This window comes from Cheilinus undulatus, linkage group 5 (assembly GCF_018320785.1).
Source record: "Cheilinus undulatus linkage group 5, ASM1832078v1, whole genome shotgun sequence".
NCBI lineage: Eukaryota > Metazoa > Chordata > Actinopteri > Labriformes > Labridae > Cheilinus > Cheilinus undulatus.
Genome location: NC_054869.1, coordinates 10,981,278 through 10,998,405, shown reverse-complemented (window position 1 = coordinate 10,998,405; position 17,128 = coordinate 10,981,278). Strand labels below are relative to the sequence as shown.

At 40.3% G+C, this 17,128-nt stretch overlaps 1 protein-coding gene across 2 annotated transcripts in view; it reads right to left on the bottom strand.

Annotated features, from left to right (window-relative positions):
- The window catches only part of tet3 (tet methylcytosine dioxygenase 3), a 73,585-nt gene extending 57,028 nt beyond the window's left edge, over window positions 1-16,557 (bottom strand). The window contains exons 1-2 of one of the 2 annotated variants that reach the window (XM_041786855.1): window positions 3,039-3,106; window positions 2,327-2,386 (exon numbers count right to left, since the gene is read on the bottom strand). Coding sequence is in view for 1 of the 2 variants with exons in the window: in XM_041786848.1 (XP_041642782.1) it covers window positions 16,192-16,557 (366 nt within the window). In the remaining variant the exon portion in view is untranslated. Of the gene's footprint in view, window positions 1-2,326; window positions 2,387-3,038; window positions 3,107-16,191 lie in introns of those variants that run through there. The other variant, XM_041786848.1, reaches the window with a different exon arrangement.
- Window positions 16,558-17,128: the final 571 nt, after the last annotated feature.

The window sequence follows — 17,128 nt, the reverse complement described above, 5'->3', positions numbered from 1 at the left end:
ATCATATAGATATAGATAAACATATAAAAACAGCGGCTACTATTGTTACTTGCTGATGGCCAGTTTTTGTCAACAAGAATGACACTGGCTGATACTAATGTTAAACTGATGCATCAGTGCATCTCTACACAACATGACTTCAATTTTAAATTGAGATCTACAATAATCAAGCCAGAACTTAAGCCATTATATAATTTGTTGTGAGTCAAGGCGTGTGAGTAAGACAGCTGCTGCTGAGTGGAAAGCTTACAGAGCAATAAAAACATCGAAAGCCAACGCTGAATGGAAGAGGTGATGTCAAACCCTCCACTTCCTGACTCTTTACGACACACCAAACCACCTACTACACACACACGGTGCAGGCTGCTCGGTCACATGACAAACCTCAGATGCCGGACTTGAGCTAAATTTATAGCAATGATGTCATCACACATTCAGTGTTGCCACGGAAACTAGGTCAGTGTTAACCCTTTGCAAATGAGCCTTGGGATTCCATGCAGGGCTAAACGTATGATTAACTAACGCTCTATGCCGTCACGCACTCAGAGATCTGAGTGTTTCTGTTCTGCTTCTGAATCTTTTTCCCACCAGCGTACTGTGAGAATTTCTTGTCATTTATAAGAGGAAATCCTGTGTATGGGCGTGGAAAAGAAAATCACGCGAGCGCGGTATGTCTCTCTTATAACCTGTTGTGGTAAACTCTTGATTCAGTTCTGCTTCCTGAACAGAAAAGAAACCTGCTAAATAAACACAAAGGTATAAAACTGAAACAAACATGCCAAGTGCTGCGTGCGAATCTACTGCCACAGTCTTTTTATGCTTTAACATCTTGTTTTATGGCTGTTTAAGAGTGGGGTTCCTCGAAATACCTAATGATACTGTAGAACTGCTCATTCAACTTCTCAAAAATAGTACCCACAGCTTGTTGGGTGTAGTCTGTTTTATGTTTGTGTAACCAGGGAAATGTTTGACAAAGAAACAAGATCTTCCTGAGATAAACACTCCACCAAGGACATGCACAGAAACCATGACCCTTTACAAACAGGATCCCTGGAAAGCCACAAAGGCAGGGAACACAAACTTGTTTAACACAGTCAACAGCTCCTCTCACAAACAGTTTAAATGTTTTTTTCCCCGTGTAGAGCAGATGGTTGTATATTACTTGCAGATAAAGGGACCGTCTACACATGGATGCGGATTACAGCAGGCTTAAGGTTAAGCTAGAGTATGTCAGTGGAGTCCATTCATGACATTTGAAACTGATTGACTAACCTATATTCCATATCACTGTAGTGACATGGATGTATGTGCCTTAAGTCATGTCTTTACATACTTTTCAACAGCTGGTTCTCAACATCATGTTTCCCTGTGTTTGATAGCAGGTTTAATCAAAGCGCTTATTGCCACACTAGAAGAGAGCTTGACGCTATTTTAATAACTCTAACAACAGCTTGTTCTGCCCCTAATAAATCCTTTCTCCATGAAGCCTCTCCGCTCAAACTTCCGCTCCACACAAACCCACAAGTTTTCCCCGACTCTTCCCATTGTACAACAGCAGCTCTCAGCGGCCACACGCCACAGGTTACTACGCTGACAATCAAACACGTACGCATGCGTGACCCACTAACTTTTACTCCCTTTACCTCATTTGACTCCAGAACCTAGGAGAAGAAGGACGGCCCCCCTCTGGTTCCTGAGCCAGTGCGTAGGGTTACTCCTCCCTTCTCCTCCCTCCTCCTCTCCTTGGTCTCTTGTATCTACACATGCCTGGCTCTGGCACCAATCAGCGGGCAGCGTGGGACACTTTAAACCGAGGACGCCGCCGTTTCATCACTGAGGCGCATAGCTCGAAGAAAAAGTAGTAACGGTAAAAAATAATCAGATTCCGAGCAGAGTGAATCAGATGGAAGGTCAGATATTTAAAGGGGTCTGATACACTTTTATTCTACCCAGCGATGAAATCTCGGATAATGACATGGGTTTGAGTTTGCAACGGGAAGAGCAAACAGTCGAATTACACCTCAGCGACACAGTCAAGATGATGACAAAAAGTCAAATCCATTCACACAAAAACAGAGTGAACAAATAAAAGGTTACATATATTAATACTTGTAAAAAAAAAAACAATGCACATGTGATTGATCACACGCAGAAAGAATAAAGGAACTGGTCGCTCCATTTACAACCACCATAGTTACACAATACAAGAACTTTATAACACTGATGAACCAACAGCTGCAACATGGACAGAGATTACGCCCAGATGACAGAGATGACACACATACACACAACAGCAGGCAAACATAAACCCAATGCCCTCTCTTACCTCAGCTGCTACTTCACTGTCTCCCAAGCAGCCTCCACTGTTGTCTCCAAAATATTCCACCTTTACAGCCATTCAACAGAACAAGATGGGGGGAGTGAGAAGGAGACGGAGAGAGATGGGAGGGGGAGAGAATAACAATCAATAGAATAATGCGACAACAGCACGCTCAGAAACACTTGTCATTAGGGACAGTATGACTACCAGTTCCAATATGCATGCCTTTTCATAAACAATCTTCTTATTTTCCCTGTCATCATCAGGAAACATCTAAAAGCAGACAAGTGAGGCAAATCTCTCTTCTTTGATTTGTGCTCGAACAGCGAGCCGGCACTTCCCTCTGCTGCTGGGACGTGAGAGACAAAGCTTCAATTTCAATTATAGAATTATGTAATGTCTGTATCCCTGGTTCATTCAAAGTAAGACATGCATTATGGCTGCAACTGCCTTAAGGATAAATTAGTAAAATGTACACAAGTGTCAGTTTGCTTAGATCAAGACAGATGACTCAAATTCTTCATGAAAGCAGGGCTGATAATTGCAAAACAGCAGCATCTTCTTATTTGGCACAGCATGTCCGCCTTGTCTACATGATCTTGGCTGTGTTAAATGGTGTGTTTTGTCTCCCAGTCCCGCCAACCTCATCTCCCCTCCACAACCCCCCCCCCAACCCACCCACCTATCAATTCTAAAATAGTCTGTAATGAATATTTACCCTCCAAGCCTCTGGGCTGCCTCGGTTTGTATTCCTTCGTCCACTGGCCGAATCCCCATCAGAAGACTCAGACTCCCTCTCGTCTTCACCTCTATCCCTCTATTCCTTTCTTCTTTCTTGTTCTCTTTCTCTCTCTCTACCTCTCCACTCTTCTCTCTCTCTCTCTCTCTCTTGCTCTCTCTCTTGTCTGTGCTCCGGCAGCCCATTCAGGAAGCCATCTTGTGTTTTTAATCTGGTTTTACATGAGCCCTCGTACGCACGTTCTCTCTCTCTCTGTCGCTTGTGCTCTTGCTCTACCCCCCTCCCTCTCTCTTTCCTAGTATGCCAATAGGTTTACCGCACACACGCTCTTACACACACGCAAGAGAAGGATTTTTTTGTCTCTGTGATCGCTATCACTCCTTCCACACACTCGCTCAGGTTTTTTTTTTCTTTTTCTCCTTCTGCACACATGATGTGAGAGCCCCCGCAGCAACCCCTCCCCCCCTCGGCTCTCTCTTTAAACATACACACTCATGAACAAATGCACGCACACGAACGCACACAGAGACGTCACGCTAGAGATAGCACACAAAGGCAGTCCGTCTACCAATCAGAGGCCAGGCTGGGCTCTGCTGCTAGGGTGAAATTGAAGGAGCGCAAGTGAGGGTGGTGTGTGCATGAGAGGGAAAACGAAGAGGTTAAAATAAAAAAAAATAGAAAGGGTCTATGAGAGAGTGTAGTACCATAAAAGAGAGGCTGATAAAAAGAGATGAAGTGAAGGTGGATGGGAGGTGTATGTCTGCTGACGGGAGGGGGGATGGGTCCACTCTATGCCTGTCAATTATCTCCTCGAACTCGCCTTCCCTAAACAATGCCTCTGGTATGTGGTATCGCTGAGCACCATCTGTGTCAGGGCTGCCTGCAATAACTGGACTGGACTGGACTGCGCTGCGCGTGCACAAACATACACAAGCACTCATTCGCACAAAGACCCTCTAAAGCTGCTTCACAACCCCCGTCTGACAGGCAAAATGCACAATTACACAGCAAATGCTGACTCAAAGCAAGGGGAGACTCAGAAAAGGAGCACGGTGCACTGGTCCTGTGGGATTATATAAGAAAGGTGCATCCTTAAGCTTTATATGCACAACAAGCAGACGATTCTGATGATTACCTACTGTTATTATGTTTACGTGCAATCATCAGGAACCCACAAAAGCACAAGTATGCAAAAATCTGCCTTTTTTTTTACACATTGTGTATTTAAGTAAGACATACCAGGCATATTTTAGAAGACTGCGCTCATTATGTTTACGCTCAGAGTGAAAAATCACTCCGGCTTGTACATTTCTGAACCAAACACCTGCGCCTGAGAGCATAACATAACCACAGAAACCAAGGGGAAATAGATTCGTCTAAATTAGCTACCGGGTACCGCTGTCTTGATGTACTTCTCTTAAAGCTTTAAAATACACACACACAAAAAACAGTCCTGCAAAGCCTTATCTTAGGATATGAAAACAAGGATGTGCAAGAGGAGATGGTTACTAAATAAGTAACCGTCAGAAGATGAGACAAAGTCAGCGAAAGTTCAGGCAGCCTTGCGAAGATGCAGCGGATTCAAGCGAAAGGGGACAGACAGCAAGAGGTAGACAGAGACACAGAGACAGACAGAGCGAAAGTCGAAAAAAGGGAGAGGGAGTTGTAGCGTGGTGAGGCAAGGCAGTCACACAGTGACACAGCGTTTGTAGTGTTGGTCTGACACTCTCATAAGGCATGGGAAATCCCCTCTACTGACGTCACACGGGCCACGTGTGTGTCTGCGTGTGTGAGTGTGTGTTTATGTGTGAAGAGAGGCGTGTTTCTGGTAAGCTGGACGACGAGAAAGGCTGCTTGGCATCGATGTTGATAGTAACAGGTGACCGGGTTGGTTGTGGTACTTAGAGCTGCTATCTGAAGGACACCGTTGTCGCAGTCGAAACGTTCAAGTCAAGGCTGCAAATGAAGAGACTGACAATACCATAACTGCTTATCAATCCAATAAAAACAGTTTGAGCAACGAGTCTAAAATGTTTTTGTGAAACTAAAGGCAGCAGTACAACAACATAATGGTATAAAGTTAAAAAGGGAGGCATTGTAATATGACTAGAAATAACCTGTATGTCTTATCTTACTCTTGAAATACAAGACTCAACATGCTACAGAAAACTCGATAGGAACATCTAAAGTCTCAGTGTTAAAGAAACTAATGCAGAAGAAGAGGGAAAAACAATCTGACATGTTCTTTTTCTATTACAACTTAGCCCCCCTCATTCAGGATTCAACGGACACCAGGCAATCATTTACGGAGCGTAATTACTCACAGACGCAAATCCTATTTACTCTCAGGGAGCGCCATAATCCTGACATATACATCCTTTCATTCAACTTTATTTGCTTCGCAAATGCCCTGTATTTTGCTGCTTTCAGTACATTTAAAAGCACATTGCATAGCATTGCATGATGGCATGATCGTAGTTTGTTGTTAAATGTCCATCTGATTGGAGGATCAGAAACAGGTACAGTTAAGGGTATTGGGGTAGTTTGTTATTGGAAGGACTATTTTAACTTAGCTAGGCTGTATTCCTTTTTATACAAACAAAGGGAACTAGGGAAGAAGCACCTTAATTTCAATTGATCTTGATAACCCGATCGACCCACCTTATCGATTCAAGTTCTTATCGATACCACTACTGTTCCTTTTCTGATTGGTCGAAAGACAAAATGACAACACATTTTCAACAGAAGCAGTATAAACTGAGAAAACTCAAGTTAAAAAGGTAAAAAAGGTCATGATTCCATCCAATATGTTTCTCATCAAAAACAGAACTTTCTTTTTCATGATGTTGCATTAAAACACATGACTTTTTGTTCAAATTCACCTTAGACTGGAGATAAACTTGATTTTAACATGGACGTGGACACTTCATGGTTAGCATGTGTCCCTAGTGTTGTTTTGACACGTTGGCTGTGCACAATCCTAAAAAATGAACACAACATGGATGCAAAATGCAGTATATGGTAGAGGCAGGTTAAGTGGCCATGGTGAAGTGAGGAGGTGTGACAGTCAACACAGCAGAAAAGACAACAGAGGTGGAAAGACAAACTGATAAACCACGTCTACAACCCTCCACATCATTACAAGCGTGTTAATGTCACTGCTCACAGACATGCACATCTGTTAAACTAGCTGTTTAACAGATGCTAGAAATAAGATGGACATTACAGTTCAAAAAGTGACCCTGTAAACTAGTGACTTTGAGCTGAGTGCATCCATGGCTGTTTGCATTAGTTAAGTTTTTATTCAATATTTATCTGATGAGTTTACTTTGGTATAATGACAAAAAATAACTCAACAAAGAGGCCTTTCACAGGGAATTTTCTTCAGCTGCTGGAATGATGACATCTATGAATGTAATTGGTAAAGTTGCAAGTTAACAAGATCACTAATTATCTGTCATCGCCTGATCTGTTGCTACTACTGATAACTGATGTTTATTATGTTAGTTTTGAGCTAAGAATTACCACCATATTCACTCTCTCAATGTTTGTAATTCACAGCCCACACTTTGGTGAACAGTATGGGAGCCCTTTAAAGAGATGATCTGAGCACATGAGAAAGAGACTATCCTGAAGCAGCTGTGGCACTTGCAATGAATAAAATAGCTTTATCAATAAGAATATGTAGCTCTGGATATAGATATTGGAGTTTATATTTGGTCAAATAAATGCTACTCCCAGTACTACAGTGAGAAAATTCAGGACAGTTTTTTTGGCATGGAAAAAGATACGTTTTTATCATAAAAGGAAATGCAAGATAAACGCAAATATATTTATCAACAGACAGATACCTGTCTGCAAATGCTTCATCACCATACCAATGTAAAGCCAGTCATATTGTGTAACATCCCTGACAAGCACAGGACTCCCAGCAGATCTGACATCCTAGTAGATCTGGTTCCTAAACTGTTTTTGACAGCTATCAACATCACTGTGGGCTGAGAGCACAACCACTGTACCATTAGCTTGCAGAAGTGCAAACTCCACATGGTGAAAACAGATAGCACTGAAAGAGCCACACAGCTGCACAGAAACTGCAAATTGTGGACTTTGTTAGATCCACTGAAAATTGTCATGGAGTTAGACTGAGACCCAAAGAAACAGACTCCCTTATATCAACACGTCTTACATTCAAAACGTTATGGTATAGAAGATTCGGATAAATTACAAACTGCTGAAACATTTTTTCTTCCCATTGTTAAATGCTATGTAAAGTAAGTTAAGAAAAAGGTAATATCTTAATGCAGTAAATTGATAAAACATCTAAACTTTCGTTGTCAGCAGGGAGAGACGTCAAAAGAAGACATACATCACAACTGACGCTTAATGTAAGTTTGGCAAACTTAAGTAAGTTTGCTGTTAAAAAAAAGGGTTGACAGATTTTATTACTATTATTTGTTTATAGTACTTTATAACAGGCAGTGCTATTAGTTGATAGTAGTCCTTCTGCTTAATTTAATTTCAATGAATATTATAACATGCAGAGCTCACTGATAAAAGTACCTTATATTGAATGATTTAAAATAAAAGGAATCATCTAGCAGATATGTCCATGTTTTGAGCCATATTGATTTTTGACAAAAAACTGTCCGGCCCCATGAGGTCCCCACCAAACAAATCATTCCCATCACCACCATATGAATTGACACCCTTAGGTTATATGAAGGTACCATCAAAATATTGTTCTAGTCATATTAGCTCTATTGAATTTTCACATGTGAGAGATTGCATTGAATTGTAGTGTTTATTTTGAACCACTTAGTAAACTGTTTGTACAGCAGTGAGTGTGAGAGCAATTGTCACAGGAGAAGATGGAGGATGTGGTTGCCAGGCAATAAGAAACTCAGCTGCTACATCCATACAGAGGTCAGAGGGTGGAGATGAAAGGATGCGGGGGAGGGATATTGATCGATGGATGGAAGCTTGGCTAAGAGATGTTTATGAAGAGAGGCTACACCCACTGCGCATTTTCTTTAACTCACTGCACTCGTTTCTGTCAAGTGTAGAGATCATCTACCACTAGAGATCCTTGATATCAGTAGTTTCTAACGATGCCATCATTCAGTGAGAGTATCAGATATCTGATTAAATATCAACATTGACCTTGCCATAGGCAGAAGCTGGCTACAAAGAAGCTAAAGTGCACTCCACAGGGTGGCTACTCCCCACCGCAGCCACCAGAGCTGAAAGCACACATCTGAGTGAAGGGTTTTGCTTTTATCAGAAATGCTGTGTCTCCAAGAAGATAAAGACATACGTCTGATGTGTCTATGATAGAGCCGTTCTAAGGTCAAGCTACAGGGAGGAGATGAGCCAGCCAGGAGGTCCAACAAAGGTTCAAAATAACCACAAATAACGACAAACAAATCCCACCGTGGTAACGTTATAAATCTCAACTAACACGGTCTGAGAGAGGTCATTAATGCAGGCAGGTGACATGTTTCAGGTGGAGCAGAACAAAATAAGGTTCCCCTTCCTTAATGCTGTTTTACTGTAGATTTTGTCTTTGGTATGTGTACATCCATAAAACGCTATAATTAGTGTGACAGTTACTAGCCAGTTCCTATATTACTCTGTTTAGGAGTTTATGGCTATGTGAGCCATGGTAAAGGCTTACTGTCAGTATCAATCAAAACAATGACATTACACTATAATGATACCTATAATGATCTCATGCTAACAAAAATAGAAATCCTAGCCATATAATATGACAGGAATGCTTTCTTTTAATAACCTACATGTAGATAATGCTTGAACAAAAAGAAGCCACTGAGAAAATGTTGTGCCAATAAAATGCAACATAAGGTTATACTTCCCAAAAAAGATTGGGACTTTCTAAGGCTGTATTGTATTAAAACACCTGGTATCATGAAGTATCAAAGTATTGAACATTTCGACTATTTTAAGACACTCACACAGACAGATGCACAGACCTTTATTTACTCGATCAAAAAAATCTAGTAGCCTGTGGGCTCTATCACTGACTTCGACGTCATAGATTAGTGAAAGCGCGTTGGTCTCCCTGCTGGAAGCACACTGAGAGGCTGCTGGAGGTGTCTGAAATTAAAGAGGTATACAGGCTGGTGCAATTCAAACTTTGTGCACATCTGTGTAGCCACTGCAAAGAAACATCACACACAAAGACTTAACAGTTACGCAGCAATTTCTAGGGAATAATGTTCTCTTTATATTCTATTCACCTCGTCACAAAAAGAATGATAGCCTCCTGCAGAGTAAAAATGATTATGAGAACAGCTGGTGAACACTCTAGTAGTTATACTATTAAGGAGAACACACAGCAAACTTATAAGCGATCAGAAGTCTGGCTTAATTAATGATGATTAGCTTAAATAAAGTCAATTCTAATACTTTTTCAGTACTATTAACATATGAGTTAATAAATGATAATTATCCTAAATAAAGTCTGTTATATTGCCATTTCATCACTATTATTTTCATAGGAGTTAAATCAGTCTGACATTGTCAGATGCTCCACACGTTTGCAGACGGGGCCTTTGCACCTGGTGGAGGAGGATGCAATGGTCACATCAAGTTTTTCTTTCTTGTTTCATTATTAGAGTTCATTAAGTTGAATGCAGTGTTTGTAAGTCTGAACGTTAGACGAAAACAGAATAAAGCTGTGCAGGTGTGGACGTTGCATTAGCATATGGTAATGATTAGAAATCCTGTAGAGCAGACAGAAATGTGCAGGATTCCAATGTGCAGCCTTTTAACAACTTGTTATCGGTTGTGGTCCTCCAACTACTTCATCTTGGTATAAAAATTTGTAAAACAGCAACTGATATCTTATATGGTGCAGCTTATAGTTGCTTGCTTGAAGACAGGGATTGTGCTCCACTGTCCCTGCGTAAAAAAACACAACAACTCAGTAATAAGCACTGTACTGCTGTGTTCATCTTTCTCTCAGTGCCATTAAAAAGTGCATAACTTTAAAGATTGCTCTTTTGATAAAATATTTTGTTGAGAAATGGTGCTTTATAGATTGAAAGCTACTAATAAAGTTATATTGAATGATATTACAAATATTAGGGAGGAAATTAAAATTACAAATTGTAATTTTTACGACCCCACAATCAAAATGACGGACAGCAAAAAAGTCTAGCACAAGCTCTGCTGTGATGTCATGGATGGGAAACTCAAATCAGTCAAGTGTTGTCATGTCATAATAATGGATGGGGTAAACAGATATTAATAATGTCTCTGGTGTGGTCCCTTGACTGCAGGGCTAAACTACTCCAAGTACAACCCAGCTTTTTTATTTTTTTTTGCCCTAATCTACCAATAACCTAAAACATGGTTCTCTAATTTATTCACTATATTTGTATTATTTATTCTGTACTTTGATTCCATTAGCTTAAAAAATGTGGCACTAACATCCACAACCCACCCACCCCGCGCACATACACACACACACACACACCCACACACACACCCACACCCACACAAACAACCTCAACTGAAAAAAAATAAAAATTACCAGCCACCAGTAAAAAGACAAAATTCATAAAATACACTGTGTGTGGTTGAAGAACGGATGGAAGAAGCTGAAGTTGAATAGGGTAGAGTTCCTTCAAAGGTCAGGAGTTTAAGAAATATGGAGGCCGTAAACTTCTATTATCCCTCAACAAGAGCTCCTTTGAAAACGACAATGGTCATAATTAGGAAACCTCTTGAAGCATGCCTGCACCCCCCACCCCCAAAATGTGGAAGCCACATGATATAGACATGATCCTAAAAACTTCAACTGACATTTGTCACTCAACAAAATGAACATGAATATGTTTAGAAACTGGGAAAGATTTTAAGCGTGACAGCCTGAGAGATCTGTTTGTCTTCTTTTGACTCTCTTTTCTATAACAGTGAAACATACTTTTGCCACCTAAACTAATTAGATTGTTACTCTTTTAATGACTGACAAATGATCTGTGTGCCTACGTTTTTTCATTCTGCAGGAAAGCCCAGATGTTGTTTCCTCCACTTTGGAAACCTTTTATTGGAAGGGCAGGCTGGGACAAGACAGGTTTTCAACAATGCTCAGCGTGACAATGGTTTCCTCTGTGTGCAGAACAAAAGCTTGTGTCTTTTCCTTTAAATTTTGTGTCTTAACCTTAACATCAACAAGCTGCATTCATGTGTGCAACATCATATCCCCCTCTAAACTACACCTGCGGACATACTATGTGGTGGAGAGAGGCTGTATGCCAGCATTTTTTATTTTTATCCTCTATCATGTTTGTAAATTCACCACAATTGTGAGTCGGGCAGGACCTGGCATTTTAGGTTTTGGTAGTATCCAATTTTTTTACACTGGTAAATCTTCCTAAAATACTCCTCCGTTTATAAACGACACAACTTCCAGGTGTTTTAAAAACATTATACAAGAAGTGGATCCAACCAAGTACAAACCTGTCGTGCATGAAAGCCTGAGGAGCTGAGTGCCTGAAGCACTCGAAGTCACATATAAAGCCCATGTTAAAATGCCCATTTATACTGTAAATGGTTTTAATTGTGCTTGATGTTGTGCTGCTGCAGGATGCAGCACTTGTAGTTTTAAGAAACTTTATTATTCCTCCTCACTGATCTACATCCAGAAAGAAGAACTGAAACGTTTTTAAAACTCACATTGCTGTGGATCACCACAAGAGCACATGACTTCAGAGAGGACCAGAGTGCGGCGGCAGCACCATGCGAGTATATGCACCATGGTATATATGCGTGCGTTCGTCAATTGCCAGATTTGCCTGACATCATTAACAGAAGTTTTGAGTAAACACAGGATACTTGGCCCTACAAAACACAAGTTATGTCATCACTTTTGATGCATCTCTACATACAGGCAGTAGTGTGATAAATATTTGTTTATCACACAGCAACGCTTTCATGATGGTATTTAAACTTATATTGGGGCTTTTTTTAAAATCCAGGATACAGTATTACAGGATTACCTCCCATTCCTAGTTGATAACAGAAATGTGGGAGATCTGCAGCCAGTGTCCATTTGTCAGTTAGGATTTAGAAGCCTTGTTAGGTTTTCCTGTTCTTCTTCTACAATAATGCTGACTGTTTACTGCATCCTTCTTCCACCTCCTTCTTGACTTTACAGCCCTTCCCCCTTTAAGATGCTGATGCACGTACAAACACACAAAGCCACATACTAACACACACACACACACACACATCCATTAACACAAAGGTGCACACTTTAAAAACATCCACTCTTTCTCTTTCTGCACACACCCACACACACACAAATACAAGAAGGCACAAGGTTAACCCCCCACCCTCAATCGCAGCCTTAGAGGTCAGAGGACAAAGCCCAGGCAACTGCAGGAATTCTCCACTACTGCTGCTGTTTGGTAACACTCACAGTGTCTTCACCTTAAACACACACCAATTGCAAACACAAAAAAAAATTACAGTATCTTAAATCACTCTCATCACAAACATATTCAAGGTAGACATACATGTGTCTGTCCATGACTTTTTTTCTTTTATTAAAGATTTCTTATTGAAATATATTTGTGACTTTAAGGCCACACTTGCTGCTTTATAATAGAGTTCTATTTATGTGGTTTCACACATATACTCCACATTAAATTAAATAACTGGGCTCTATCAAAATACCCTTGCTTTATGATATGTGATGTAAACATCAAATTTACATACAGTCATAGAATATAAGCATATGTGTTCCGCTCTCAATGAGCGGAACACATATGCTTAGGCATTAGAGGAGGTTCTAAGAAAACAGTCGCTTGTGGAGCAGAGAGCTACAGAGCAGCTAACACCAAGGTTGTTATAGTTAACTAAAACTAACTAAATAAGTAAAACTAAAATTCAAAAATCTTTTTAGTTAACTGAAACTAAATAAAAACTAAGCTTTGCCCAAAAAACGAAAGCTAACTAAAACTGTACAGTGTGCTTACAAAACTAACTAAAATAAAATAAAAATGGAGAGAAAATATCCTTAGTTTTAGTCTTTGACACAACCATACTGACAGGCACCGACACCCAAGTCTGGGGAGTGTAAAATGGCCTGATTTATTGGCTAAGACCTCACACAGTGGTAGTTTTATGTCTGGAGTTGTATTCAAACATCATCATTAAATAAATAAATGATAAGTGAAAAGTAGCCTGTTTGAATATGTTTTTAAAAATGTATGACGCTCACTCAGCCCCGACATCTATCCGTAAAAAACACTAAAACTAACACTAAAACTAATAAAAACTAAACTAAAATGAAGCATTTCTGTAAAATAAAAATTAAACTAACAAACCAGCAGCCAAAACTAATAAAAACTAAACTGAAATCGAACACAGAAAGTGAAAAAGGAAATAAAAACAGAAACTAATGAAAAATTCTAAAACTATTATAACCTTGGCTAACACACTTAACCTTGCAAAGCAAATGGATACGCCTTGTTTCTCACTGGCGAATCCATCCTGCAAAGCTCCCATCTGAACCGTTTGGGCCCGGTTAGAAAGGGACCAATCAGCAAGGAGGGCCAGTACTTTCAGGCGCGGCGGAGTTGTGACGTAAACAGGCAGCAGCAAGAGGCCGGTGCGAATGGCGGAAGAGCTTAGCGTGGATGCTGCTTCAGCACCAGTTTTATCAGAACTTGATAACATTTCTTCGTTAAAAGAAGAACAAAGAACAGCAGTGAGTTGTTTTCTTTTCAAAAACGACAAAAGTCGAGTACTTACATGTCTTTGGTCATCATGTTTCGAGTTATTCCGCAGGTCGATAGCGGTTACATCACGTGTTTTGTTGCTCTGATTGGCCCGTAGAGATGTGACAGACAGAATGTTCATCCAATCATACTCCAAGTTTTTTTCAAAGCCTCTGCCTTTTCCCAAACGTTTCCTACTGAAGCTTTTCCAGATGGATGTGTTATGGCTCTTGTTACTGCGTTTATTTTTCTTTACACAACACTGTTTCACTATGACCAGTACATACATTTGATAGTTTTAAGACATTACCCTGTTTTATTTGGATCATGGTGGAGCTGAATAAGCATACACATTTTTGAAGCAAAGAAAATATCATCAAGAAAAGTGTTTTCTACGGTTGCAATGCTACAAAGAGAAGCAATCACAGATGTTGAAGTCTGCCTCACAGCAGCCTGGAGTTACATGTCTGGAAAAATGCATGTCAGGGAACTGCTTTGGGGTTCAGAGACTGAACAACTACTCCAACCACTGCAATGCAGAAAATATGCATTTACCTTTGGTGAAACTAGCTGCAAGTGTAATATTAATGCAATTCTGCCAAGTGCAGCAATCACAGATATTGCAGTCAGCTCCCTCTACAAACACACACTCTGTAACTTATAGGCAGGTTCAGTAAATTAGTAATCTCGCCTTACAGATTCAACATAGAGATGTAGAAATTGTGCAAAGAGGTTGGGTTTTTCAACTGTGTTAAGTGCTCTGGTCTTTGTTTGTAGTGAATTTGTAGGCCTGTAGTCAACCAAAGAAAAATTTGGTGGACTGAAATTACTCCCATTCATTGATCAATCAACTGATCGTTGAGGTTAAAAAAAATCCTGCACGTCATCTCAAGATCAATCTAACCAGGGACATGTTCCTCATTGCAAATTTCTGAATTTCATTTGGAAATCAAGGTCTCAGAGTCTAGCATAAGATAAGAGACACAGAATCCAGGGTGCATGAAACCCAGTGTTTTCAGTTTCCACAGTCAGTGATTGTCATCTGCTGCGGTCCACTGTGCTTCATCAAGTCCAGCAAGAGTAGATACGTTGACAGAGGGCAGAGAAGTGCACTTGCAGTGTCACTTCAATACATTAAAATCCTGTATCTTTGTGTCAAGTTGAGGATATGTTGTTTGTAGGTTATTTAGAGTGTAACTGCTGTGAAACAATCAGAAACTACTGTGTTTGTGTCCCTCTCTCTATGCCCACCATTGCACACTCTTCTCTCTACCTTTGCTTTACTTTTGGTCAAATGAGAACAAATCAACCATCCAAATGGAAGTGGAGGTGTCAGCATTAGTAGTCCAACTGTACTGACCAATCATGTGTCAGCAGGCTTTGGAGTATACAGGTAAATGTTCCATGTTGACAACAATACAGGCAGAACTTGACAAACCAGCTCACCTTATGATTTATCATCTCTACAGACATACATCTGCATCAAAATACAGCTAACAATCCATTAAAGATCAAACATTTAAACTCTAGCCACAAAACTACTTGACACTGTGTATACCACCAATCAGAGATTAAATACCCTAATTTCCTGAATTACATTAGAAAGGACCAAAACAAACCTCATTCAAAAAACATGGAAACCTGAAAAAAGATTTTTGACTTTCTACAAATTTACATCAAGATCTTTTAATTTCTGCAAACTTTATTCACCTTAATTGTGAGAAAATAACATTAATTCAGTTTCTGTTTTTGGCTCATACTGCGGAGCGGAGGGGAGCTGAGCCTCTGTATTTTGCATGCAGCCTACTGTAGACTCACAAAACAGCGCTACTCCAGGGGTAAATGAAATGAAAGCATTTAAAGTGCTGACATAAAAACCACTCAATCAATCAGCTTGTACTCTGCAAATTTCCACTCACAACCTACAAGCAGAAGTGATGGCCCATGCTGGGGTATCATGAGGAAAATTAAACAAACTATGGATGGACTTAATTTGCTGCAACAGTTGCATTTGTGTGCACTGTTAATGTATAACTTTAATAAATATGGTACATGAAACGAAATGGCCTTCAAAACAGAGCCTGAGGAGAAGCATGTCTAGACTTGACAAAAAAGGAATGTCAGTAGTAGCAACAGCAGCAACAAAACTTTGTTCCTTTTAGTCTGAATGGAAATGATTAAAATAGATGCCCATGTTGTCTTTAAGTGTCTGTAAAGTCTTCAGCCTTGGCTTGTATTTAGTCTTACTGCTAAAGATGTTTGTGAAACCCCTGCATCTTCAATTTACTTCTATTATTAGTGACTCCCTGATCACACATTTATTTATGATAGTTATCCAGATCTCAAAACAACTCTATGAAAAGAGATGGTTCCTTACTCACCTCCCACTCGTTTTGTCTCTTCTTCAGATGTTCACATTTGCGCAGCTTACAGATCTGTTTGCCTGTCTTGCGGTTCAGACAGTTCGCACAGGTGCCACAGTTCTCTTTACGGAGGCAGGGAGTGCAGACACCACATTTCTTCCTTCTTTTCTTCTGGACGTCTGGGGTGGTGTCCAGGGAGACATCAAAAGGGGACATAGTGAAGAGTCCTGCTTGCTGATGTTCAGTTTCAATATATTTGCTCAGAGGTGATGTTGTCTCTAAGGATTTCCTATGCAAAAGGAAGGACTGGTCCTCCTCTGCATTCATGGAGAATTCATATATGTCCTCTGGTGGCGGGCCAGGCCCTGCCCTTGGCTGGGGCATGGTGGCTGTCCTGTCCACCTATTCTTTTTCTTGGTAGAAGAGATTGAAAAAGCACGGCTGAGCACAATTAAGTTTAAAAAGTAGAACTTAAAATCAACACCAGGTAACATTAAAATTGTCCATGAATATTTGGCTGCACACTTACAAGGTTTTCTTGTCTTAAAACTTTTGTCTTAGATTTTGCTTGTTAATCTCAATAAACCACCTGAAGAAAGGTTCAACATCCTCATCTCAGAGGGCTGTTGCAAAAAGGTTGGCTAATACTATAATTTTACTGTACAGTTTGAGCCCTATGGGGACAAAGTAAAGGCTGTTGTATCATTGGTCACCCAGGTGGCCCTGGAGAATCCAGATAGTAAAGTCCAATATGGAACCCATCTCTCCCAGCTACCCTGATGGATGGTTGGCAGTCCACCTGAGTCTGGGAAGTAATGCTGCTTCCTCTGAAGACATGGCAGTGTCTCACCAGACAGTGCAGAGTCTGAAAGTTTGCAAGAGACACAGAGAGGGGCAAAAGTTGGTAATAATTCTAGGAATGTGGGAAAAAAAAGTTTTAAGACTCAATGTCAAC